Here is a 27796-nt window from a genome sequence, read left to right as displayed (position 1 = left end):
TTTTAAAAGTGTTATCTACGTTTTCTTTTGTTTCTTGTAATTCTACTGTGAAACTGCCCAGGTAGAGGAACTATTGAAATGATTGCTTATAAGGACCAGAAGAGGGAGCTCAAATCAGTATTTTTATTTATTAAGATAAAAACCATATGTAACAGAGTAGAATTTAAAGATATGTTTTAAACATTCGGTATACACTTTGATATATTAGGCATTTGAACTAAGGTAATACGTTAACTTCTCTGATTAGTGTCACCGGTAACAGCAACACAGAGCACAGATAAGTAAAGGTGAACAGTCACTGCTCCTGCTTGAATTTGGGCAATCAAGCCTTTATTCTCTTAGCACTCAGATCCAGCCACCTCCATCAGTCACTGTATGACTCACATGCACTCCCAAGAGCCTTCCTTCTTTTTGCACAGCTGCTATTTGAAGAAAAGAGCAACTTGCCCAAATGCATCCCACCTCACCTGATTTCCTCTGCCAGTATGGCACATACAGGCACCACAGTGGATTGAGCACTCTGATGAGAATCAAAGCTTTTAAAGCTTCTCCCAGCTCTTGCTATAAAGTCTCAGCAGACACATACCACCTGAAAACCTTCAGTCCAAGAGCCATGTTCAAGAACTCTTAAAGCCAAACAGCCTTCCATCTGTTTTTAGGCAAGCCTACAAAGTTAACTCAGGCACTGTTTTTGCCTCCTAATTCCAACCATCCTGCAGCCTCAGCCAGGCATTCAGCATTGTGCTACTTAACAGACCTAAAGCACCACACAGCGTTACCAAATTTTAAGTTTTCACACAAATGGCCACAACCTTTAGTACCATATATGCTGCCACAGCTGTGCACAAACAAAACAAATGGACATCTCCCATCTCAAGGGACTCTTGCATTAGACATGATGCAAGAGAACCCCTTGGATAAAGAACTTTATATCAAGCGATATATAATTATCTGTGTGCAATAAGTAGCGTATCCATTTCCACCCTAATGTTGTCAGAAAGTTCAGTCTAACAGTCACTGTTATGCAGACAGCGGGATCCCTTCAGCTGGCCAGTAAGAATGGGTGGAAATGGGGTTGTGAGCACATGGAACTTCACACGTAACAAATATACACTGGAAGAACAGAGCCTAGAGAAGTGTGAGAGACAAAAGGTACGTCTGAATTTTATGCAACGGAGATGAAACCAACGGAAAGAAAAATGAACAACTTAAAGATTAAAATGTAAACACTACTGAGTACAAATCCATGAACAAGACGAGTCCTAGCAATTCTACAAATAAAGTGCACCATAAAAGTCTAAGAATGGGATGTACAATACTTCCTTTGCCCTGCTGCAATGTAATACTTTAAAACATGCTCATTCTCTTAGACCTTCAAGAACAGTTCTGTAAATCTCTAAATATGATTTTTCATTCTCAAAAGGGTACTTATATAACAATTCCTGATACGAGAAACACTTGGCTTAAAGGACCAAATTTATTACAAGATAATTAAAAATTAATTTCAGTAAAAGAACAGAACCAAATAAAGAAGGGAAGAAAGAAGTAAACAAATAGGTACAGTGGCAAAATATTCTTCAATAAACAACTAATATGTAATTAACATGTAATCAACAAGTAATAAATCATTAACCATGTAGTTAATATTTATTCATTCATCTCATGGCTTCTTTGATGGCACTGGACTTTTCTCTCTTCTTTTAGCAGCCTTCTCCTTTTTCAGCTGTAACAAAGAAAGTCACATCAGTGATTCAAGAGTTAATTTGCAAGTAGGCTAACAATGCAATGTTGAGCCTCTAGAACCAGTCACAAATTTAGCAGTGATTTATGGGACAGAGAGAGGTAGAGATTATTCTTAGTTCAACCCAGAAGTGCTCACGTTCAAATTAAGTGACAAAGGAGCGCTTTCATAGCTCTGCAGCTCCTCTGCTATTCAAGCCAGGACTGCCTTTATTTCTGATAATAGCAGTGTAGGTATTCACGTATCCCTCAAGGGTAAAGTCCCTCAACTCATGGATTAATCTTAATCTCAATGATAATTAAAGGTGTTTTATTACAGCTGTGTCACAAACACAGAACAACCACCATGCACAAAATCACAGTGAAATTTTGTTGCTGAAGTAGATGTTAAACCTGCATCTCCACATCTCCTCGCTGAGCACAAGGTCATCTCCTCCTCTCCGCAGGTTTTTTCACAGAGTAAGCTCTTAGAGCACGGTATGATCTGCCAACACACACCTATTTTAACTCATCCATTTTGTAGTAAGACTTATTAATTAATCCAAACAAATATAACCATTGGTTTCAGAAGCAATAATTTTCCTTGTGTATTATTCCAAGTGACTGGAATCCTATTTAGAGCAATTATACGAAAGGGATATGTAGCTATCAGAAATGCAGGGAAAAAGGAAGCAATATTTTTAATGTGCTTTTTTTCTTCCTGTAAAACAGTGTAAAAATAAGCCAAAGATGCTATGGAAGCAAACGGACTGCTAAGTATTCCTGTGGATGGTGACACAGGAAGCCATTTTAAAACATCTTTCCTTATTTGGAGATGTGAGGTCTGTAACTGAAATCCCTCCTAACTTTTGCAGGGAAAAGGTAATTTTGGCATGGAGAAAAGACTTAGCAATTTGAATGTTATGACAACATTTTCTCCTATAAATTGATCCCACATTTGCAACATCTGACCACAGTTTGTAATGATTTCCAAAATAAATGATTTAAAGTTTCACAAAGCTCCAACAGCTTTCTCAGTAACAAACACACCTTGTTGCAAGGAGCAGAGGTAACAGCAGTTAAGCTTCTAAGAGCTTTTTTTAATGTAATGGAGAGTTAACACAATAAAAATCCACGTGCTTAAGGCAAATACCACCCGGACGTAACTGACCACTACTACCCTACAATAGCACATAACTGTATTTCAAACCTTATCTTAATAGGCTAGTTTTTCACACGAAGAGATGACATATTTGTTTGCCACTTAAATCAGACGTTGAACCTTCTTCGCCATCTCGTTGTGAGAATATATTTAAGTTAAGCAATAAATAGGATAACTTGCCCTCTCCTGATAACGTTTTTCAAAATAAGCCATGTCATCTTCTTCTGAACGCCTCCCATGAGGAACCGGTGCTGTGGCACCAGAACCACCTGCAGAGAAAAAAAAAAACAAAAACACATTTTCATTAATGATACCCTCTATTCCACAGTACTGGAAAAACTAGTTTAAAAATGAGACATAGTATGGATGACATAAAACACCTTTGTATACAAGTAACAAACCCCAGAAGTTGAACTAGTGAGTATCCCTTTTAGTCTAAGGCTAGCAGCTATGAGAAACAGGAATTCAACAGTGATATTAATTGCTAAATACTTTTTCAAAAGAAGGGATTTAAAGCAAGCATAACTGACTCCTAATTCCATGCAGAAAAGCCTTTCTGGCAGAAGGCATTCTCACTGGATTGAGCTAAACAACTGCTCTAACTTCCAGATAAGTAGGCATCAACACTTGTTTTAGTATTTAACTTTGATTTTTATCTCTAAACATGCTACGACTCATAAATCAATTAGATTTTATATGATATATTTATTGTAAGAGATATTATTCTACTAATACATCACCTGCTATCTGTGATGTGGTGTGAGCAGAGCTAGAAGGTCCCTGAAATGCCTTTAGAAATGGATGATCCATGCTGGTTACAGGGGATTCTAACAGCTCAGCAGAAGGAGTCCCTGTTAAATAGTAAGTTGATTGAAAACAAAAATTCACTTTGCAAGATACATTAAAAAGACAGATGCTGGTGCCAAAACAAAGGTACAGAGTCATACAAACAACACTGTGCAGAAAAACCCTAAGGAGGATGGCTTCAAAAGAAATGAAAGGCTTCAGTTCTTTAGTTAATACAGCTACAGTATAGCTTCTAAACCACAAACAAACCCAGGAAGGAGGTGTGTGTGTATGCAGAACAGGTACTGATCTGTGAGGGGCTTTTTTGTAATGTTGGAATAATAGAAAAAAAGGAAGATCTGGACAGAATTACACTAAAGGATTAACAGAAATACAAAATGAACGTAAGAAAAAAAAGAGCAGTTGCAGAATTATCTTTAAAATACATACTCCAATTCAACTAGAGGCTACTGTGCTGAATGCTGAAATCATTGATAGAACATCACTTTGATCATTTCACTATGGGAAGTTGGACAGGACAGTCACAGTGGTCTCCTCACACATAAGGACTGCTGGAAAAAAATCTGTCTTTAAGTCCTACTCCTATTGATCCAGTTCACCTTCAGACTCTGAAGCAGTCTCTGTCGAATAACTGCTTCACAAAAATACCCAGTTGGAGCACTCAAATTTCATCTTAGGTCAGCTGCACTCACCTATTCCGCTGTCATCAAGTCTCATGTAGCCTTCTGCCAGTGAACTGAAACCGGTCAGTCCTCCCATAGCAGCATAGGGAACGTCCTGCCCCACTGGCCTTCCCTGGGCTAACCGCTCTTCTTTAGTTTCCACTACTGTTTCATGTGCATATGTTGGCTGACCACACCCACAGGTAAAGCAACTGTGAAATCCTGAACACGTGGAACCTAATTAACAAATAAATAAATGTTATGAGTGAGATGATAATGGAATTTGTTCCTCATAGCAGACAAAATGCTATTTCTCCAAACTGATCATGTCAAAAACTAGAGTTTCTTCACTGCAAAGGCATCCAAGCCACATTTTCTATATGGAGGCTTGTACATGATTTGGTCTTTGCTAAAGCACTTCAGTCTCATTTCATCACAATATGAAACAGATATAGGGCAGAGGTGTATCTGCCCTAAGTAAGGCTCAGACCTAATATCATAAAGCCCTGCTGAAGAGAGATCTGGACAAGACATTGAAGAACTTCAAATGTTTCATTATTCTTTTTGGACTGCATTACAAACCTTTTTATGACCTGCCCCCAACTAATCTCAGATGCAGGTCATTTTGTAGAGAATTGTGAAGGGCTTGCTTACTTCATTTTGGGCACTTTTCAGTCATAGAGTTCTTACTTTGTATTTTCATACAAAATACAGTATATACCATACATAAAGTACTTTTTTTTTTTTAATTTTAATATTACATCTAATTTATCTACCACGTTGGTCTGACAGCCGGGCTAGAACAGCACCAGTACAATAAAACAACACTGAACCAAGTCCTGGCCCTTCTCTGTGCTCTCAGAAGTGCCTGCTGTATTTGAGATACATGAGAAAAAGTGCAGAATATAAATGGCTATTTAAAACATTTTGTTCTATGGTTCCACTTTGAACCTTCCAACTGCACATTTAGGTCTTACCCATTACTCAGAGCAAACTCTTGAAAGGCTGTCACATAAATATTTTATGTTAATGCTGTGGGACGTGATTCTCACCTCATCCAGCAAAAGCTGATTATGATTTTTACTGTACATATTAAATAGATTTCAAGAAAGAAATTCACTAATATTACAGAAATCTAAGAAAAAATCTTCAGCTTATACAATTTGAGGGTCCAAAGAAGGAGAAGTTTGGGCATTATTCAATTTCTGTAGTTATTACTGCTGTTTCATTACAATAACCTCAATCAAGTGAAGAAAAAGCTTCCCCTGAATGTTTTCCCAAAGCTTTTGTGTGGGATTCTGCTGCTGTTTGCATTTCTGGACCAACAATCACTATCTTCAGGAACTGCTCTGTTACAGTGTTAACAGTGCTCTGGGCAGACAGAGCTCCCAATCCATTCACTAGCAAAGGTTGCCACAAGCTGATGGTAACTTACACGACTTGCAGGAAAATCCAGGAGCTGCACTGTGTTGATCAGCAAAGTGTTTGCACCTACAGCGGATGGGCTGCGTGCCATTGAGAGGAACGTAGTGGTAGGACTGGCACGGACAGTGGCTCACTCTGCACGGCACGCAGATGGGACGCTCTTTGGGAATCACTTCGTAGTCTGTTTTGTGTTGTTTATACCTGAAATGGGCAAAAATAACAGCTTTTATAACCTTGTTAGTACGTGTGATAAAACTAGTCGGAAGACTTGTGATTTAGATTACAACTCCTGAGTTGAAGTATCATTAATTATCTTAATTACTGTTAATTACTGCTGTTTAATTAGATACTTAATATCAGGTATATTTACATCCATTTTATAAATATTACAGCTCATTATGTTTCATTTTGATAATAATGTCGGAATCAATCCCATCTACAGATACCACCAACGCAATCAATCTGACCTACAGTAACTCGTGCCTTGAAGCTGGATTTATTGATGGCTATAGAATCGCTCCGGTCTGTACAAAAGTTACTGGGATTTAGGGCTTTTAAAAAGTTCTTATGATTCAAAACCTAATTTTCCAAAACAGACCTTAATTTAACTTGCCTGTGCTGCACTTGGATCTAGAAAATAGTACATTTCTTCGCTGTAAAAAGAATACAAAGGTGCAGGAAAAAAAGCAAAGAACCCCACCGGTGAGTACAGAAGCACAGCGTCTCTGGTCCCACCAGCTTGCAGTCCATGCCCGTGGGGGATCTCCAGCTGACGTACAGCCGGTTCTGCAGCCGGATGGGTAGCACCTTTCTTTTGTACGCCTCGTATTCCTCAGGGGTAAAAGGCTTTCCTCCATCGTCATCACCTACAATTCTGTAAGCATGTCACAAAAAAAGTCGAAAAGGAGAAAGTAAAAGGTTTCCCAGTATATTTTTTCAAACAAAACATAACAGCATCTTTGCTGGAAAAGCAAAAAAATTGCATGTTGCAGAGTACTATTCTAGTAATCTATTAGGTCTGTTCCAACAGTAATGCCTCTTATTTCATTATACTGGCCCACAACATCAGAGGCGGATGTTGGTGGTATGGCAGGTTGAACCTTCCCACAAATCTCCCGTTACATGTCATTGCCGTGTGACGGATGGCAGCAGAGGGGCAGGCTGACAGAATGGCAGCTGACATGGACACGGGTATGAAGCAAAGGGGTGCCGGTCAATTCCTCCAAGTGGAAAAAATGGCACCCATTGACATTCATCAATACTTGCTGAATGTTTATGGAGACCAAACAGTGGATGTGAGCACAGTGAGGCGATGCGTGGTGTGTTTCAGCAGTGGCAACTGTGTGAGAGTTTGTCAGGTCCTATGGAACCAACGTGAGGCTGAAGGTGACAGTTTCCTGGATCACATCATTACTTGTGATGTGGTACCGCCACTATGAGCTAGAGACAGAGCAGCAATCCATGGAGTGGTGACATGTGAATTCCCACCAAAGAAAAGGTTCAAGACACTGCGAAGAGATGGGCACTGTCTTTTGGGACAGGAAAGGGGCGACCCCTCTGGATTTCCTGGAACTCAGACAAACCGTTAACTCTGACCATAGACTGAGCTGAAGGCTCGAACTGCCCATCGGGCCAGAGAAGAAGACAGCCTTTCCCTTGCAACACCACAACACCAGACCACATCCCGCTAAGAGGACTGTGGAGCACACTGCTGATTTTGGCCGGGCTCTGCTACCGCACCCATCACACAGTGCAGACTTGGTCCTTCTCTTTGGGCCGATGAGAGACGGACTGTGTGGGCAACATCTTCCTAGCGACGATGTTGTTTGCCATAGTGGCTGTGAAGCAGGGGGTCACCTCTGCTGGTGCAGATTCTTCTGAGCGTGGCATGCAGGCTCTCGTTCATCGCGGGAGACGCTGCACAGCTGGTGGTGGTGACTGTGATGGAAAGTAGTGTCTTGTGCCTGAGAATTTGCTCTGTTAAATACCGTTATTGCGCTCCCTGTATCTGTTGTAGTTTCCGTGGAAATAAACGGGAGGCATTACTTTCGGTGCGACCCACCCGCGTTTCCCACAGCTCCCCTCCCCTCGGGATGCCCGTGCCGGGCCCGGCCCCGCTCTCACCGCCGGTACTCCGCGTACTCCTCCACGGCCGCCGCGTCCGCCCGCAGCCGCTCCATGCCCGGACCGCCGGGCAGCGGCCGCCCCGCGCGCACCCCGAGCCTTGCAGCCGCGCACTGACCGCGCCGCGCGGGGGGCGGCCCCTGCTGCACCCAGCCCCGTGCAGCCCTGTTTGCTTCTCGTCCTGCTGCCGTGCGCTGTAAGCAAACAGAAGTCCTGGAAACGCTCAGCGTGAAATAAAGGCTAACACAGCCCCGCGCGGCTTGCCTTTCGCTGCACGTTCCTGCAGCACCACGGAAGCCATGGGGGTCGCTCAGGGTAGTGGCAGTGGAAGCATCCAAGAAGCGGATTCGTCACCCACCGCGCAGTAAGGCGGCCGTCACGTGCTCGGGAGAGGCGCTGCTTTTGTGTTTGAGGACTGCGCCCCCAAACCACCCCCGTACAAATCCTCGTCTGGAACTTTTCCTGCGACGGGGAATTCACGTCACTGCTCCACGGACTGCCATGGAGCCATTCTGACTCTGCCTCGTAGAGGTGACACCAATTGGTGACGCCAATTTGTAAGCTCATCCTTCATGAAATAAATCGTTCAGAGTTGAAGACGAAAGGAGGCCAACTGAAGGAAGGGCCCACAGCCACAGGTGGCTCTGCCAAACTGCAGTTCCCCCTTCGCTCTCAATGTGCCAAAAGCAGCAGCACAACTCCTCCTGCAACAGGCGGAGCACAGCGGTTGTTTCTGATCCTGCATTATCTATGAATTGGCTGCCTGATACAGACATAGCGACCATAGCTCATACTCAGGCTGTCACAAGGAGACCTGAGAAGAAAAGCTGTTCCAAGCAGTGAAGTGACAGATGCCTGTTGAATGATGCACGGCAATTCAAAGAAGTCTCCGTATTGCTTTGCACTGGGCAAGGCACCAGCAAGGAAACAGAAGGTGAAGAGATGTCACGAGGACCAAGGCTGTGCTTTGCCAACGCTTCCCCTGGAGAGCTGAAACCACAGGGACGCTGTCAGCTTTCCAGCAGGACCTGAGCAAGGTGAAGGGGCATATGGTTGTGCTGTTAGTCCTGTAGCTATGTCCCATGTATAAGGAATGGCAGCAGAGCAGCCAGTACTGCAGCACAGCTCTGTCCCTCTGAGCTCTGTACCCACAACTCGTACGTCTTACAGGCAGAGAAGATGTGGGAGCAAGTCATGGCGGCAGGCAGCGCTCCTGCAAAGCAGCAGCTAGATGAGGAAAACACAGAGATGTCAGGAATGTCTCTCCCAGAAAAAAAGAATTCCTACAGTGACCAACATTTTGAAACAGACGGGGGAGAAGGAACTTGGAAAGCAGGAGGAAAAGCTCTGCAAACAGGGAATTAACACGTACTGGGGAACACAGCGCTGTACAGGAGCTGCACTAAAGCTGGAACGCCTCATCTGTATGCACATTTCACCAGTGCCAGAGATCCCAGCTCTGCATAAAGCGAGAAGTGAGCTCTGGCGAGTCTGGGTCATACAGGATGAGCAGAGGTCCAGTATCACACCTTGCCATACCTCATCCAGGCAACCTTCATAGAAAACGGTGCTCTTAAATAGTTTGGGTTCAGAGTGCAGCGCCACGTTTCTGAATAAGGCAGCTGTTGCTCAGGGCTACAAACATTCATCTGTACCATATTTCAGCATCAAAATACCTGCGAACAGTCAGTGTGAAGGTGTTGAGAGTAAGAAACAATTCTTTGTGGGCCACCTGCCCCAGAACTACTGGCCCTCCACCTTAAAAACCAAGGCTTTACTAACAGGTTTGATCCCAGCAAGTGAGCTTTGTGACAAAGAGCCAGCGTTCAGCTCGGCAGTGTCCCAGCGTCTGCTTGGATCCAAATTTGTGCTCACTGATTTCTTTGGGAACGGACATAAAAAGTCCAAGACTTTAGCAAAGAAATCCATTTCTAAAATTACAACACGGCTATTTCAAGCACCCGGTGCTCCTGCGTCGTAGCAAAAGTACTGGAATACATTTTGGATTCCAAAAGCTTTGTCTTGTCTCTCACTCCTAAGAGATTGTTAGCGGGCACCTGAAATCACAGTCATTAAATACCAAGCCAAACCAGACTTGGCACAGTAAACCATGAGATAAGTGTATGTGGGGCTTTCTGCTACTGCAAACAAGGAGTGCCACAAGGTAAGTTCAAGAAACACAAGGCCAGGCTGGATGTGGCTCTGGGCAGCCTGGTCTGGTGGTTGGTGACCCTGCACAGAGCAGGGGGGTTGAAACTGGATGATCATTGTGCTCCTTTTCAACCCAGCCCATTCTAGGATTCCATGAAGTCCAGATGGCTGCTCTACCTCCTGCATGTGCCATGTAGCATACGGGCACTGCTGGCCCAAGCTCTCAGAACATATCAGTGTGGGCTGAACATATGGACACTCACCCACAGGACAGCTCTGGGAGACCTGAGGTGCCACCTACACACCGAAGGCAACAGATGAGAGCTGTGCGGGGTGTTGACACTCTCCATTAACACCCTCTGTTAACAATGAAATGTGCAACTCAGTACTTTTCTTTTTAAAATCCTTCCAAGTTTGAGAAGCGCTTTAAAAATCATCTCGGTAGAATACCTATGCAAATAGAAAATAGCTTAATTTACTAATGCAATAATAAATTACAAAGGACTGTATTTTAGACTCTAAGTCATCCTTTTAAAGTAGTAATCAGCCATTCTATTTCTATGCATTTGGTAAATGAACATCACTAATTAGCTGCTCCAAAAATGAGAAGAATTAGAGTGGCATAAATAATGGAAACAGTCTCCATCCAATTGTGTCCTCCCTCCACATTTGTTACCAACATTCTGATATACTTAAAAGCACGTGAAATTCATTATTAGCTTCTAACGGTGACCATACAATATGCCACAATTAAAAAAATACAGCTTATGATTAGCTCTAGCTCACAGGCATGTGAAAGATGTCAACATTTCTCTTCAGTTTTGCCATCAGAGAAACAGACCACGATTAGACATCTACTGACCAACCACAGGAAGTTGATGAATGCTTCAGGGTATGTGCAGGCTCATACACAACCAAGGGTCAATTAATAATGAAAGGTTTTTACTGGAGGTGCTGAGGAACAGTTGGGAAATTGGTAGTAATTACATCATTTAGTGATAATTCTGCAGCATGGGATGCCACTGGCATTTAAGCGGTGTGATTACATAGATGTGTATCGTGATTTTATTTCCTTTAACTCAGGCCACATCTTAAGAATCTTAATGATATATTGAACAGATACAAAACGTATGTGTGCATCATCCCAGAGAACCTGAGGCTTTATGAAATACCAGTTCAGTAGCAGTCTATTCCATGGGTCTCCAACCTTTTGGTGGGCCTAGACTTGAAGATTCCAGAGGTCTTCTCCAACCTTAATGACTCTGATTGCAGGAAGAGGAACTGTCTTGGGCCACACAAAAAATATAGTTAATGTATAGGAAGCAACAAAATTTTGTATTTTATTAAAATACAAAAAACAAGGCAACAAAATGAGTGGGATACAACATTGCAGAAATCTGATTCACCTTTTTAGCTGCTATAAAATTAAAACTTGCCTCTGAAAGAAAACCTTTGCCATACTGTCAAATACATCAGCTCAAATCCTGCGGACAGCCAACCAGTTGTGCAGCACAAACTGATCCAAGTCCTGGGTAAAGAGGTCATATTTGGGTTAATCGTTAAACATGTCCATTGACACTCCATATCATCTTAAAAATAAACCAATTAACTGGGTTTCAGAAGCTTAGGTCATTCCATGAATTTGAGGGTTTTGAAGAAGTTCTAAGAATAGAATAAATATAATAAAAGTAGATTTCAAAGTTCATGTAATTATTTTCCCCCATCATTTTTCTGTGGCAGTTACTTCCACAGTAAGTATCTGCATGAGGAAGCACTTGGTCCCTTGGGCAGCCTGCCCCCTTCATGAGTCTGATGATGCCATCTGGAATTGGCAGCATTAGATAATTCTACTTGAAAATATTTGCATCTATCTAGCCAGACCCCATAAATGACTGCATTAGAGAGAAACAAATATTGTGCAGATACTTGGAAAAATAGACAACTGTGCAGCATATTACTGGATGCCAAGACGATGGATGTTTCAGCACACTGTCTACAAAGACCACTACATTCTTCTGCTACACTGCTGTATTACTACTACTTATTTCATAAAAACACATCAGTAAAGTTCTGTGATCCCAACAGTAGATGAACAGATTTGCTTTGAGCAGTCTTGGTGGGTGTCAGTGGAGTATCTGTTCATCCATCCAAAGTGTGGGACCACTCAGCACCAAACAGGACTGGCCACAAAGAAAGGGGCACAATGCATCTTGGATATTGATACAATGCTATATATACCCAAGCAATGCTGCTTTCATGTAAAAGGAGATACAGCATGCTAGCTGAATATTCTGAATCTGCTTCTTGACAAACTATATTATGAAAAGAACATCTGTGCTATTGCTAGTTCACCCTTCTTCCTATATATACATATATAGTATTGTGTTTATATATACATATATATATATATGTTATATAACATATATACATATATATGTTAAATATACATATATATATATGTACATAGATGTATATATGTTAAATACCAGATAACTCCCGTGAGCCATTGTGACACTGAGAAAAGCAACTGTTCACTAATGGAACCATGAATTACTATGAGGGGTACATAACTGCCTTTAAGTCAGTATGTGTCTGTATGTTTCCAAAATCCTGCGCAAACCGTGGGCGCACAGAGACACATATACACCTGGCAACTTCTGTTAGGCTTCCTTAGCAATCCTCAAATTTGTTTCTGACTTCATATACCTTTACAAGAGAAGATGCTTTACATACACAAAGAAAATCACTTGCATTACTCTTTGTAGTGCCAAGGGGCACCACGACCACCAAGGTTTCTATTGCTACAGATCAAATACACAGGGAATAAAAAGCACAGATAGATATAAAAACCTACCTCCACATTACAAACTTGTAAATGGCACTTGTCTTCCTCACTTTTAATTTAAGACCGGGGTCTTCACGATTAAAGATTTAAAATAGATCTGTTTTACTACATTTCAGTATCTTTCTCCACTCACCTCTAGTCTGAAAGTTTCCCAAACATCAGACAGTAAGAGGATCTGGTGATTCAACTGCAAGTGTAGTAGACATTACTACTAAACCTCAGAGACATACAATTCTCCTGAAACACCTGGATCACATTAAGTAAGTACAACAGCACTGTTAAACAAAGCCACAACACACTTTGTAAGTACAATTAAAAATTTATTTTCCTCTTTCTGCAAGGAAGTACAACTTTACACATAATTTGACGGGAAAAAAAAATGTTATCTGTCTGCTATGGTTCTAACTATGTTTTCCATCATACAAATCCAGAGTAACAGCAGGGAAAAAACAAAAGACACGTGACTTTGGATGGTATATCATCCAGCACCTCCATTTCTACTGCATGTTTTTCCTTAATTAAAATTTGACCACCACTTAAAAAAAAAAAAAGCAAAGAAAAGACCCACTCACATTAGAAGATAAATAAATAGCACATTTTTGGCAGAAGTCCCTGAACATACCCTTCCCCTCCCTGCAAAACATTCACCATTCACTACACTTTAAAAAAACAGGCTCAGTGGCACTTGAATGTGACTTCAGTAACATTTTGAAATACAGTGCATCCACACTGCAATTCACTTTGCTATAAGGCTAACTTAGACATAAGGCAAATATTACCTTAGCTCTGAAATATTCCATGATAAGACACCTTTAGTACATATCTCTGTTAAAGGCAGAGATGCCTCGTCTCCCTTCGTTGCTCTCCCTCCTGATCAAGGAAGCATTTCAGGGAGATGGTGTGCTATTCTCATCACAAACTGCAAGTTACTCAAGAGTTAAAAAGAAACAGCAGTGAGTAAAAATAAACAGTATTCACATATCTAAAACTTATTTCCATCACTTAAATAGTTTCATCTGCAGTTACAAAATACATACACTTAAATATCTTAGTAAGAAATAATCGTAAGATCTCACAGATTCTGTTTGCTTTTGGTAATCTAACTGCCCTAATTTTGACACAAGGATACACCTGAACAGTGTAACTACCTAGGATGCTTTCCTATTATAATCGATTTTCTTAAATATACAGTAAATTCTCTCTAGCTATTCTGATAGTGCAAATAAAGACATTCTTTGGGTCACAATTCTAAAACATTATCCCCCCAAAGCGCTATCCTCGATTTAATATTTTAGTAAATGAGTAACAAAATACTGTTAAGTATACACATTTTCTAACATCTGTTTAACAATGTTCTCCTCAGTTACCTGTTTAATGCAGATCACAAAAATGAATAAGCTACAATGCTGCTCACCTATCCAAAAGATATGCTATATTTATACTTAAATAAATACATTTATAAACCTACCTCTAAATTCCTCATTGCTGTCCATTTACTGTTATTATCCAAGGGCATACTACATCAAATGATGACAACAAAGATCACTTTAGAAGCACTGCTCAAAGGCAATGAAATAGTGCTTTAAGAACCTTATGCACATAAGTTAGGCCTATACGTATATATATCCAGCACATTCTTCAACAGAATAGCGTATGCTTCATTTAGAGTCAGCTATTGCTTTGCCCTAGCCAGAGATAAAAAGCCTGTCTTAATTATGACCTATCATACACGTAGCAACACAACATAGCCTGCTTTGCTATCTGATGTTGCCTGCTGCTTTTGCACGTTTACTTGAATTTACTGACACTTGGTTGCTAGTTCCATTAGTGGTATTTGTTGCTGAACCATTCACAATGATGTAATCCACTTTGTTTTCCAATTTCACAAGACGTTGTAAGATGTCATCCAGAAGAACAGCAATTGTTCTCTTAAGATCAGCTGAAAGGCAATGAAAAAAACTCCCATCATTTACTGTATGCAGAAAATAACTGCTATTTCAAAATATTCAAATCTTAGTTTGTTATCCTGTCTAATATCCTACTTCAAAAAGAGTACAGACTCAGGGGTGGGAGCATTAAAAGTTTTCATGTGTGGTTTTTTTTTTAATACAATTTCTTTGTTACTTTAGGAAAGGAAGACACCCCCATAATACTAACATGCGAAGCAAGCCAGCTAAATATTAAGACTTTAACAAAACTTCAAGTTCAAACAGAACGGTGATGCTTCTTCAAAGGCAGTATTTCAAATTTCACCGAGATAATATCCACCTATGACACCATTCAGCTTTGGACAACAGTAGAATATTCTTAAATACCTTCCAACATAAAAGAGTAGTTATTAAACACTCTCCTCTAAATAAATGCTGTTAAAACATATCATTTCTTACATCAGCTACAAAGCACACCATTATCTTCTCTCAAATCTGGGACAAAGATGACATTTAAACTTACCTGGTTTCACAAGGTCTACCACACTTCAAATTTCAGCTTTGGTCAATAAACTAAAACCAAAATAATTACTACAGATAGATATTTCCTCTTAAAGAGCAATCAATATATATTACTTGAAGTACAGCCTTGCAGATTTCATTTAAAATTTATCTGAACAATCAGACTTTTTTTTCCTCTTACCATATCCTGCTACAGAGGCTCCACTGCCACCATTCATTAAATTCTTATTTTCTTCTGCCAGTGCTTTGACATATCTTTTACTTAGGTCTAATATCTGACCACGCAGCTCAGCACTGCTTTGACGTCTTGGATACTGAAAAGTGTAGCGTAGCAACATCAAACCCCAAATGATTCCAAAAACTAGTAAAAACATGCTTAGTTTCTGGGACATGTTTTTCCTTGAAAATGTTAGAAACATTTCTGATGAAGGCCACGGGTGTCTTAATTTCAAGAAAAATAACTGAACTTAAGTTAGTCGAATGATATTACATATTAAATGAGATCAGAATTTCTATAAAGTAAGAAGTCTTCTGGCTGGATCATCTTGAACACATCTTCTTGGTTTAGCTGGTCTTGATTCCTAAAATTTGTAAAACATTACTTAGTTATTCAAAATTGCTATAGTTGTTGAGATCAAGGACAATTTTCCAAATGCAATACTACAGCAGAATGTAGAACGGAGTTGCAGACTTGCATCTGCTCAGAGGTACTGTCACCCTTCTATCTCATCTGCTGTTACAGGGTTTCCTCCTTTTCTTTTTGTTCTTCAAAATTTCTATGCTTTTACAAGTTACCTTAAATATTTTAAATACTCTACTTTGAACTAGTAAGCACAAATGCAACATCTAGAATTGACTTGTGGAATGATTCACTTGATCCTTACTATTCGTGTAGAAGCACTGGGCTATACAGAGATAAAACAAGGCTTCTTGGTTTGTTAGTTCCAAGTTGGTTGCCATCTGCTTTTGTACAGCACTGTTGTGTTTTGGGTTGGTTTTTATCCTTTTTGGTGCCTTGTTCATAAATAAAACCAAAACAGAGATGCACACTGCACACACTTCTCGTAGTTTGTTACTACTTTTAAAAGAAAAAAAAAAACCTTACCATAGCAGCTACTTCTGACAACTTGATAGTTTAAGGATTCAGGAGAACAAGCAGTAGAAAAACCTCAGCAGTTAAACAGCAAATACCCAGACAGGTTGAAGTAAAATGAGCCAGACATCTTCAAGGAGCCCTGCATTGGAAGAAAAAAAATTACTCAAGACAAAGTGCAGGACTAAAAGACCTTAATTTTACCATGTAGTGATTGAAATTGATCTCTTTGAGCCATGTGTTCTTCAAAATGAAATACATTTTCAGTTTTAAAGCAACTGTTACAGAAAATTGCAGAATCCAAATCCACTTTATTATAATGTCTGAATGCCCCAAAATTGATTTAAATACAGTAACTTAAAAAAAAAACCTTAAGAATGTCACTGCAATAACTCACTCTTCTTACGCTATAGTGGACACATATGTTCCAGATTGATCACATTTGCATATACATTTGCACATTTGCACACACACATATTTGTGTTCTTATTCATTTTTTTCTCTTCAAATGAACCCAGTCATCACATTTCTCATCTCCCAGCTAACTCTGAAACTTCCTCTCAAAAAAGTATTGATAATTGAAATTTCCATCATTGAAGTCTACAAAAAGCAACTGATTCTACATAAGTGTGTTCCCCTGTTACTCTCCATTCTCTCCCACGTGTAATCTGACATAAATAGTTTTTAGACTGTAGATACACGTTCAGCAGAGCTCCTCACCAAACCTCCTATACTGATACTTTGACCTCTGTTTTGAATAGACACTGTTAGTTCAGAATATTAAGACTACAGTTCTCATCCTGCTAAGCACTCACCTAAACTGAACTCAGTCTCCATGGTATGTTTCATCACCTCTCCTGAGTACTTCAACTGGCCTAATACCAACAAATCACAGCCTACTACAAATTCAAGCGTCACCATCAGCAGCGCTCCGAGTTGTGCTGATTGCTTCTTAACCTTCATTCTTCAGATAATATATCAACATTATTCTGAAAACTCTAAACCCAACCAGGGGCAATACGAGGACTTGGACAACAAAGTTGCTGAGAAGTCACAAAGTATTGCATGAGAGCAAACTGTACACAACATCTTACTTTCGATGTTGGCTGTACTGAAATAAGAGCTAAACAGAACTCTGCGAGTCAGGAATAGGTTACTGCACCTACGCTGTTAGACAGATACATAATTCCTGGATAGCATCAAACACGATGGAAAACATTTACATATGATATACCACAGTAGTGCATTCATGCGATGACTCAGAACAAACAATATCTCCCTCAAAGAGAAAGACCAGAAGTTCCACTCCCCCTTCTCCAAAGTCTGAAGTGTGCAGATCTGACTGTGTTTTGTTTTGTTTGAAATAACAGACAGCTCTTGCAGAATTTTCATGAAGTTCAGCTCTCCACAGATCCCCACTCAAACCTCATCCTGAACTTTACTAGACAGTATCACTAGAGAGCTTTGGAGTAGCAATAACTCTGCCATCACACTGTAAATAAGACCACAAGCCAAGATAAGAATGCTGGCCAAGATGAACAGATTGAATAAACTCTTGCCAAAGAGCAGTAGGAACTACAGACTGGGCTTTTGCCACATGCATTTGATTCACAGTGCACACGCTGACCACTGAAACTAACAGCCTCAACCTGCTGGGCAAATGGCATAACACCACACAAGTTACCCAGAGAAAGAAACAGGGAGTACAGTTTACCAAAATGAATGCAACTATTTGCAGCTGTCACTTTTCCTATGCTATAAAGGCATTTTTAAGAGGCCTTTCCCCATTGTATGAATTCCAGTGTAATTTCAGAGTTCTGGAGATGTGGCCTCTCACTTCTTCCTGAAGCAGGTGCTTCCAGTGACCTGTAACACACAGTCTGCAAAAGCCTTCCAAGATCAACACAGTGCAGAGTGAAAAAAAGACAAGCAAGCAAATCACTCAGGTGACCTGCAGGTAGGAAAAAAAAAAAGGGCTTCTGAACAGCAGCACGCATTAAGAAGAAAACAGCACAATAAATAAGACAGATGGACTGGAATAACCTTGTACCTCCTGTTGACCTGAAAGGTCAGTACCTCTGGAGCATGACCATTATAGTTTAAATAAAAATTGTACTTGGAATGGAGTTTTTTTTTTTTTCCCCTCAATAATACACAGGTAACACCTCATAAAATAACAGCATATTTGTACAAAGCAACTAACATCATTCCCTGTGATGTTTTTCCCCTCTTTCTCTCAATTCCTCCTTGCCTACTACTTCCTGCTGAAGGGGGGAAAAAAAAGCAGCTGAGACTTCCTTCTTCTCAGTGATGCAGCCTGTGTGGGAACTCAGGCTTACCGCTCTCCCAGCCTCAGCTGAAGTGATTTTATGGCAAAGGAGGTCATTGCAGAATACAACAGGAAAAAAGAATGCAGAATTACACATTGTTGGAGCTCCTACCATCCCTTACTGAAGACAAAGCGAAGAAGATCATGAAGACAGAAGTACAGATGAGACAAACCTTAAAATTCTATAGAGGAAAAGGACAAAACAAAAAGATTAAGTGACCGTGCAGGCAAAATGGCAACTCCAGGAACCACACAGAGATGAGCATCTTCCAGATAATCCTTTCAACAGGCAGGCAAAGGTGACTGATTCAAGAGGCAACGTTTCTAAGATCTCTGAAGCCAAAATGAATATTTGAATTATTTTCAAAATGATTATCCCAAGCCAGAGGCAGCAGGACAGCTTGGAACTACAGGCAATTCCAGAACAGAGACTTGGTTTCTCTTTCACAACACAGAAAGAGCTCGGCTTTGCTCACTGTTGCCACATAGTTGAAGAAATCTATTGTCAAAGCTTGTCAATGTCAATTCAACATCATCCAGTGATGATACAATAGTGACACATATCTCACAATGAAAACAATGAACTAAGGACCTCATCCTCTCCAAAATACATCTCACCTCTATCCTCTCAACTGTGTGCTGGCTCTGAAGTCACATATAAATTGCATCACAAGTGTGTGAAATGAAAGAGACAGGGACCAAAGAAAAAGCCAGGTAAAATCCATTTATGTTCTGTAATAAAGCAAAGCTCTACTCTCTGCTGCTACTTAATAGCATTAGACTTCAATCTGAATACTGACTCTGCTCCATGGAAACCAAGACATTCTTAAAACCATGATAGGTGAATCGTGCTGCAGTTTTCCTTAGATTCTGCCTTATTTATTCCTGGCAAAACCCAGAGATGATATCCATGTACCTCACAAGAAACACAACAATTTACAAGACAAAGGCACACCTCATACATTCCCTTAAACAACATAAGAGTATTGTGAAAATAAGGCATACGCAACTCCTTGACAGGTTACAATTCACCTTGCAGCACTGCCGGTTCTGCTCATCAGTCAGCTCACGAAAGACTTGTACATATTCACCATCACTGTTCTTGTCTGTCCAAGAGACCCCCCTTCACAAAACTGCAAAAAGTGGTTAATGACATCAGAACAGCAAATTTGAAACTGCAGGAGAGATGGTACATACCTCCTGGCTTTGAAAAAAGGACAGAGCAGACGAAGTTGAGTATAAGAGTGTAAGAAAGGAGCAGGCAACTATCAGGTGCTTCTGGTAATTACTAGTAAGCAGCTTTAGCTAAAAAGATAAACAGCGTTGATGGGGGGGGGGGGGGGGGGGGGGGGGAGGGAAGGGCTGGAGCCAAATTGCACTGCTTTCCAGGATGAAGCCAGGAAAAATGCCCTCAATATAGTATTATTAACACACAGTCTGATTCAATCACCTTTTGGTTGTATATTTGAAAGATAGAGTGCCAAATGTTGAAGCAGTAATTCCTCAGCAATACCCAAGAGACCTATCTACATAGGTCTCAAGCTAATATATGAAGGAAGTAACACTGATAAATAGTAATTCTACTCAACGTATTACATACTGTGATAATACTTCTCTGTTTCTGACTGACAAATTATGATCAACACGACAGGGTGAATTCCAAAGCAAGTCTGGCTTTGTGATTAATTATCATTATTAACTGTATAAACAAAAAGTGATTTATCAAGACAGATAAAAAAGAAACGCCAAACACAACCAACAAGATACTGCATCCAACTACAGATGGATGAAGGGGAAGAACGCTGCAAAAGAACAGAGAGCAGACAAAAACTAGAAGAGTACCAATAAAAGACGTTAATGATTACTATAAAGTAATTGTACAGTACCGTACTACAATCTCAGTGGAAGTGTAACAACTTTCTGAAACCATCAGGGATTTTCAATCAGCATATTAAAATTATGTCTGTACTAGAAGTTTCTGTTAGATTTACGGCAGCAAACACATCTTGGTACAGTGGGGATGTATTAACAAACAATAAGCTGCAAACAGAATTCATGATGCTCTCATTGCAACAGTCAACATACCTTTCTGGAAAGCCAAATCAGAGGGCCTAACAGAATTCCTGCAAATGCTTCCAAAGTTCCATCAACAATATCCTATTAGTTTTCTTTTACATGTGTATTTAGAACCCATCCCTCATTATCTCCACAACCTCCAAAACATTTTTTCTGACTTTCCAACAGAAAACTTTCAGAATTACAGTCACTTCACCTACACACATCCACTGACCATTCTGACAACAGTGTCTTTGGTATCTGGAGGCCTATCAGATCAGTCACTGTGGAGCAAAGAAAACAAGAATGGCTGACAAAGAAAAAGCACAGAAGTGCAGTTGAATGTACTCACCAACCAACTGATCTTTGAAGATGAGGACAAAGAAATAAGCACACAGAAGTGCAGGAGCCACAAACCAATCTTCCCCAGAACAGGAAGACCAAAACTGATGCTTGTATTCTGTCTATTTGTGTTTTTATCCAGCTATCTGCTTGGCAATAAGACAGAAGTCTGCATAGGGTGCCACTGACAAACAGATGCCCAAAGAAATCATGTATATCCTGTTACACAGGACTGTGACTCCTGGTGAGAACCAAGAGAAAATAATTATATATATATATATGCACACACACACACACACACATATATTTCTCCATCTGTTATTTAATTCAACTATGATGGAATAACAGAAAAGAGCTGCATAGCTCCATAAAAGACCTGAATGTTTTACTAGGCAGCAAAAAATTACTGGCAAAGTGTGCCCCAAGACAAATGAAACCACATTCGAGCTGTTTTTTGACAAGCCTAACCCTCAGCACATTAAGTATTCCTTTTACTGCTGGTGTAAAATCTGGTCAACGGAGAAACGCCACCAACAGGGAGGAAAAAGAAAAAAGATACCTTATTGCCAAAAGGCTCAGCAAAGCCTGGCACAACAAAGTCCTTCAAAATACTACACCCAGATGCTGATGCGGCCTGAGGGTCTTTCCAGCCTGTGGTACAGATCAGTCCATAGAAAGAATTAATACTAATGCCTGCTAGGCTTAACTACAAAGAGCAGCACTCAAGAATGGGTAAGAAGGTAAGCAGCAGACTTATCTCCTACATGCCTCTGAGAGAAGCACACAACTTTCAGCAGATGGACTTTGAACTGAAAGTAGTAAATAACCGAACAAACAACTTGAGACTTGAAGATCCACCCATCAGGTTTACAGTGCCTCTGCGATCAAAATGATCTGAGCAGCCAAACGTTACACAACATTTAGTAGTGCTGAACTTGAGAAATTCTGGGGACTTGTTTCCATTTTGAATGTAGCCCAATTTGTACTGCTTTTCTTTTGCATTTTCTGCCAATGATTCTTCTAACTTTGCATTAGCCTAAGGAGTCTGCTGGATACCTTTCAGCTCCTGTAAAGTATCCTGGCTTGCCTCTCTTTTTCTTCCTCCCCTCCCCTTTGTTTTGCCTGCCACTGTCAGTGAATGCTTCTAAAAATCAACTAACAGAAATTCTTTGTTCCTTGTCTGCGGGCAGTCAGCCAAGGTTTTGAGAGGGGAAATGACTTGGCAAGTGCTAGGAAGAAAGTTAAAGCAAGCGAGTATCAATGGGGACAGTATATTATATTCTACTTGCTGCCCACTAGGTCCATCTGGGCCTCAAAGCATTCCTACAACTTCTTAGCAGCTTCTTCTTCTTCTTCTTCACTTCATCTGGTACACTTTTGACTGTATGCTTTGCCACTGTTGCTCAGGCCATCATAGCGGGACAGCCGCTCACAAGAACCACAGCTACAGCAGAGCATGAGGCACGGCCCTACCTTCTTCTGGTAGCTTTGCCACAGTATTTTCAGCACAGTTGAATACCGGGCTATAAAAAACACTTCCTTGACAACTTCCTCTGTGAAATTTCACAGCTATGTTTGCACCACGTCTTCAAAACTCAAAACTTCCTCCTGAAACGTTAACATTCGGCTAATTTTAGCTAGTTATACCAGGAGCCATAATTTCAAGACCCTCAACGTGGACTTTTGAGAGGAGAGAGATTTTTACTGCATGTTTTAAAAATAACTGAAAATAACTGGGGGGGGGGGGGGGCGGTGGTGATAAAAGCCAACTAGTAAAGTGACTGCTACAAAGGCAGAAAGTTTGCCACTGTAGAACTGGTCACCCACACACATACACAGCATCCATAGAAACACTATTTCTGTGGTCACACTACAGGACGGACCAGGCCTCAGACTCACGCTCCCCCTCCCAGGAAGCTGACCCAGCTGAAGATTTTCCTAAACTGAAAGTGGAGGAAGTGTTAAAGCCAGACAACGTCGTCCCTTCTTCATCTTCCACTATGGCTAGATTAGTCTATCATTTTACCTTAGCATCATACGGGACAGTCTTTAACCATAAAGGTAGGCAAAACAGAAGAATTCATTCTTCAGATGAAGTAGAAGATACCCAGAATCTTAATCGGGCTGTTTCAATCAAGGTAGCCTCGCTTCTTTGTTGCTACTGCAGAGATCAATTTCAATGGGGCAAATTTTAAGTGCTCTTGAGTCCAGTATCAGCACACACCCTCTTTTAAATAAACAAAGTACCCATTTAGATCAAAATTAATCTTTTAAATGGCACAGGAAAATGGTAAAATAATTTTTGTAAATCTGATGATCTTACAAGAAAAGTTAAGAGACCACTACTAACTCTTGGTTCAGGAAACCCAGCCCATCTGATGGTACAAGACTTCAGTCACAGCAGAAAGAGCTTCTCAAATAACAAATACCTTATAAAGAACATTTCAGCAGTATATTTCCACCAGGACAAAACACATTCATCCGAATGACTGAGATCCACAGCAGATTTTTGACAGCTACTGTAAACAATTCAACATGTATTTTTGATGCTTACTTGTCTGTAGATACGGAGTCAACACAGCTGACAATTTAAGCTGACAGCATGCAGTTATCCTACTCACAGTGTGGGCAAGATGCACAAACCGGTGCTTGTTGCTGATCTCAAAAAAAGGTACGAGTGCTCATGAACTCCAGGGGAAATATTTTACTTTTAGCAGTTAAATGACATTCAATCTCCAAACTAAACAGCATGGGATTAGCTTATACCAACACCTCCTTTAGGAAGCTAGAAGCTGTGAGGGGGTTTAAAACAAAGGACTAATAAGAAGCTAAAAGAACTGGAAGTAGCTACATTTTTACCTGAAAAAGCTTTAAGAGAGACCTATTTATTGGATCGAATGAATTTCATCATAATTGCTTAATTCTCTGGAGTTCTCGAGTACCTGAATTAAATTACTGAACATACTGAACCGCATGAAATAACATAAAGAGAACACAAAAACTTCAGCTTTATACACGAGTGTCTCCAGCAGTCAAACTGGGAGTAAAGGGAGCAATAAACGTGAGCTAAAAGAGCAATCTCTGCACTTTGAACATTAGAACAAGATGCTGCTCACAGCGAGTTGTTATCACCATCATCCCGTCTCTTCTCTTTGATACTCTCACAAGGATGAAATAGCAATTCATGACACTTGCAGCAGAATAACAACACATCCCAATTAGTCAGAACAAATCTTACGCACTGTTAGCTGTTATATTCAACGTGCTCATATTCTGAAGGCTTTGTTACACAATAAATACAAATCCCAGTTCTGACAAAGCTCAATTTCCAAAGAGAAAAGCCGTCCCCCCACCCATAAGTCACCCACTGAGGGGAATAAAGCTGGAAGCATTTGTTAGTTTGCTCTGCATAGCACTGAAGAACTCCACCTCAACGTAAGAAACACCACACACCCTTCTCTGTACTGCTCTGGCACACAAACCCAGAACTCACGCTCCCTTCCATCTGTCACCATCTTTTAGAGACACGATACCTAGAAGAGAATTTACGGGATGTTACCGTGTTGGATTAGAAAACTGAAAAGTCAATTTATTAAAAATGAGTGGTTAATGAGACTACAGAAACGAGGAAGAGAGATGCTAGCGTATTACAAACGCTTACGGAAATTACCACTAATGATTCCACCCCTGCTCAAACACGGGCTAAGCAAACTCCTGTCCTTCCTTGCAAGTTCCATCGCAGCGCTCTGAGAGCGCCCAGCCGCTCCACAAGCCGGGTCACCACAGCACGAGGCAGGCGTAAATCCTGCAGAGTCACTGCGCTCACCGCTGCTGACAGAAAGGCCGCTGCACGCGAGGAAGGAAACCACGACGGATTTTTGGAAGTTCAGTTTAAGCAAGTTCCAGACCTGCTTAGGTTATATCGGGTGGTTCAATACCTCATTGGATACTTCCACACAAATCACTTGAGAAATCACAAATAACGCACGACCGACGCTACAGGAAGGAAAGCCGTGCGGACGCCGCGGAGCGGGCAGCAGCCGGCGCCTGCAAGCAAGAAAATACAACTACGAAGCCGAACGGAACGCGAAGCAGAAGAAAGCGGGCACCGAGGCGAGGCGGAAGCCCGGGTCCGGCCGCCGGCAGGCCGCAGCCACCCGCTCTCCCCTCCCCGTCCCCCAGCTCCGTGCCGGCGAGGCGCCCACCTCTCCGCACGGCCCCGACCCCCGGGCGCAGCGCACGGCCTCTCTGCCCCTTCCGCACACGCGGGGCACCTCCGCCCGCCGCTCCCGCTCCCCGCGCGGCACCTCACGACGGCGCGCGCTCAGCGCAACGGCCACCGCGCGTTATGTCCGATCCCACCCGCACCCACCTGACAACGCCCGCTCTCCGCCACCACCGACCCCACCACGCTCCGCGGCGCACACCCGTCGGCCCGGCCCCCCGCCTTTCCCCTCCCCAACGGGAGGGCTGCCGCAACGCCCCGCCAGCGCATGCGCAGAACGCCGCTTCTTCCCGCCTCCTGGGCACCATCTTGGCGGCGGGAGGGGCTCGTGCCCGGCGGAAGTGGCGCTCTCGCCCACGCTGCTTTGCTGAGGGAGCACTGTTAGGGCCAGCAGTAAGACGGTGGGCGGGTGGGGCGTCAGCTGAAGCGTGGGATGCCATCCACAGCGACCTAGACAAGCTGAGGTAGTGGGCCTAGGAGAACCGTATGTGGCTAGTAAAGCCAAGTGCAAGGTCTTGCACTTGGGTCACAGCAACCTTCACTATCAGTACGAGCTGGGAGATGGAAGGGCAGAGTGCAGCCCTATTGAAAAGAACCTGGGGACACTGGCGGGTGGTAGCTGGACATGAGCCAGCAGTGTGCCTTCACAGCCCAGAATGCTAACTGTATCCTGGGCTGCACCAAAAGCAGCATGGCCAGCAAAGCAAGGGAGGTGATCCTGCCCCTCTGCTCTGTGCTGCTGAGACCTCACCTGGAGTACTGCGTCCATACATAGAGTCCTCAGTACAGGAGAGACATAGAGCTGATAGAGTGCGATCAGAAAAGGGCCACAGAAATGATCCAAGGGTTGGAACACCTCTTTCATGAGAACAGGCTGAGGGAGCTGGGACTGTTGAGCTTGTAGAAGAGAAGGCTCCAGGAGGACCTGAGTGCAGCCTTTCTGTTACTAAAGAGGGGCTGTGAGAAAGAAGGGGACAGACTCTTTAGCAGGGTCTGTCGTGATAGAACAAGGGGAAATGGTTTCAAACTAGAAGAGAGGATATTTAGACTAGATATATCAAGGACACAGATTTTTACAGTAATGGTAGTGAAGTACTGGAACAAGTTGCTCAAAGAGGTAGTGGATGCCCCATCCCTTGGGACATTCAAGATCAGGCTGGATAGGGCTCTGAGCAACATGATCTAGCTGTAGGTGTCCCTGTTAATTACAGGGAAGTTGGTCTAGATGGCCTTTAAGGGTCCTTTCCAACTCAATTCTGTGGTTTGGATGTTAGGGAGTCTTTACAAAAACGGGAAAGGTATCATTTCTGCCCTCTACTGGTGTAAATGAATGTTGACAGTAGGCACTGAAGCGAGCCCTATCCATCTGGTTTGGCACGTGATTAGTTTGCCGTTATGTGTAGTTCAGCTCTAGTAATGGGTTGCATAAGCTACTCACGGCTTTGGCACTCTAAAACCATAGTATTCAAGTAGTCAGATGTATGCACAGAACTTTGCCAGCAAGTTACATCGTCTTCTTCCTACAGTGCTGCATATAAGGAAATTGGTATCAGTTAATTAACAGTGAAAGTATGGGCACCTTCAACTGTCATGTTGCTGTGTTCAGAAGCACTTTTAGTTTACTTTAGCTTAATCTCTTCAGGATTCTCTGTATGTAGACTAGCTCTCATACTTGTTACCAATCAAGTAATTCAAGTTAGTGTATTAGAAAGTTTTGATTGCAGTTTTGTTCTGCTTGCATAGCTTCACCTTGTAAAATAAACAAAGGTGCAGAAGGTAGTGTTGTCAGCTTGCTGATCACACCATCTCCCCACATGTGCATTCTTCCCTCATTTCCAGCACTTGTCTGAATCTACTCGCACCCTCTGACTTTTTCAACCTTCTTTTCTGCATAGATCAGACATGGGAAGATTCAGCATTTAAATCCGTTGCTCCAACAGGAAGAAAAGGACATTAATGCGTCAGAGGGGTTGGTGGCTTAGGCCTAAGAAAACAAACAAAACTGGGGGTAGGTGGTATCCCAACAGACATGCAAATATTTACTTGTATGAGTTTTCTGATGCTGACTAGTCTACAGTGCCTCATTTCAGTCTTGCAAGACCTACTTTGGAAAAATGATTTTTTCTTGCTGGTGCGAAAAATGGCGGTGTTCACCCAAAGGCCCATTTCAATTTGGAAAATTATGCAGTTGTTGAGCTAGATAGATGCTGTATTCCCACAGAGAAATCATAAGAAGCTGTGTTAAAGGAATTTTTTTTCATTTTTGATGACACAATCTGTCCCATGGAAAAAAGGCTTTTGCTAAATTACACAGCAGTGAGGAGAGGCAAAAATTAAGACATGAAATATTTCATAAGTAAGCTTTTGAGTGAACAGACTGATTATATGTTGTGTGGCACCAATAAAT

The 27796-nt window shown here is 41.7% G+C and overlaps 2 protein-coding genes across 9 annotated transcripts; both read right to left on the bottom strand.

The window, feature by feature from the left end:
* Window positions 1-109: 109 nt before the first annotated feature.
* FAM221A (family with sequence similarity 221 member A) lies at window positions 110-7994 on the bottom strand. 4 transcript variants are annotated; one of them, XM_040696602.2, is made up of 8 exons: window positions 7900-7994; window positions 6476-6649; window positions 5786-5976; window positions 4381-4587; window positions 3622-3732; window positions 3062-3150; window positions 2134-2224; window positions 110-1723 (listed from the first exon to the last, which is right to left on the bottom strand). In XM_040696602.2, the coding sequence occupies exons 1-8, from the start codon at window positions 7953-7955 to the stop codon at window positions 1701-1703; spliced, it is 942 nt and encodes a 313-aa protein (XP_040552536.1). In that variant the 5' UTR covers window positions 7956-7994; the 3' UTR covers window positions 110-1700. The 4 variants fall into 4 exon arrangements, with proteins under 4 accessions (XP_040552536.1, XP_040552537.1, XP_040552538.1 ...); XM_040696603.2 differs by lacking the exon at window positions 2134-2224; XM_040696604.2 differs by having other exon boundaries at window positions 1622-2224; window positions 7633-7994.
* A 5200-nt stretch (window positions 7995-13194) lies between these two features.
* On the bottom strand, window positions 13195-25593 carry CCDC126 (coiled-coil domain containing 126). 5 transcript variants are annotated; one of them, XM_046937920.1, is made up of 4 exons: window positions 25370-25593; window positions 16451-16580; window positions 15527-15926; window positions 13195-14834 (listed from the first exon to the last, which is right to left on the bottom strand). In XM_046937920.1, the coding sequence occupies exons 3-4, from the start codon at window positions 15762-15764 to the stop codon at window positions 14653-14655; spliced, it is 420 nt and encodes a 139-aa protein (XP_046793876.1). In that variant the 5' UTR covers window positions 15765-15926; window positions 16451-16580; window positions 25370-25593; the 3' UTR covers window positions 13195-14652. The 5 variants fall into 5 exon arrangements, with proteins under 5 accessions (XP_046793876.1, XP_003640728.1, XP_040552540.1 ...); XM_003640680.6 differs by having other exon boundaries at window positions 25537-25593; XM_040696606.2 differs by lacking the exon at window positions 25370-25593 and adding an exon at window positions 19965-21273.
* Window positions 25594-27796: the final 2203 nt, after the last annotated feature.

This window comes from Gallus gallus, chromosome 2 (assembly GCF_016699485.2).
Source record: "Gallus gallus isolate bGalGal1 chromosome 2, bGalGal1.mat.broiler.GRCg7b, whole genome shotgun sequence".
Taxonomy (NCBI): domain Eukaryota; kingdom Metazoa; phylum Chordata; class Aves; order Galliformes; family Phasianidae; genus Gallus; species Gallus gallus.
The sequence above is the reverse complement of the archived record's forward strand: the minus strand, read 5'-3'. Positions and strand labels throughout refer to the sequence as shown.

Coding starts and splice junctions, on each gene's coding strand:
- FAM221A (XM_040696599.2), bottom strand. CDS start 7,955: ATGGAGCGGCTGCGGGCGGACGCGGCGGCCGTGGAGGAGTACGCGGAG. Junction 4,588..5,785: donor TGGATTTTCCTGCAAGTCGT/GTAAGTTACCAT, acceptor TTTGTTAATTAG/GTTCCACGTGTTCAGGATTT. Junction 3,733..4,380: donor ACTTGATGACAGCGGAATAG/GTGAGTGCAGCT, acceptor ACTATTTAACAG/GGACTCCTTCTGCTGAGCTG.
- CCDC126 (XM_046937920.1), bottom strand. CDS start 15,764: ATGTTTCTAACATTTTCAAGGAAAAACATGTCCCAGAAACTAAGCATG. Junction 14,835..15,526: donor AGCCTCTGTAGCAGGATATG/GTAAGAGGAAAA, acceptor ATTGCCTTTCAG/CTGATCTTAAGAGAACAATT.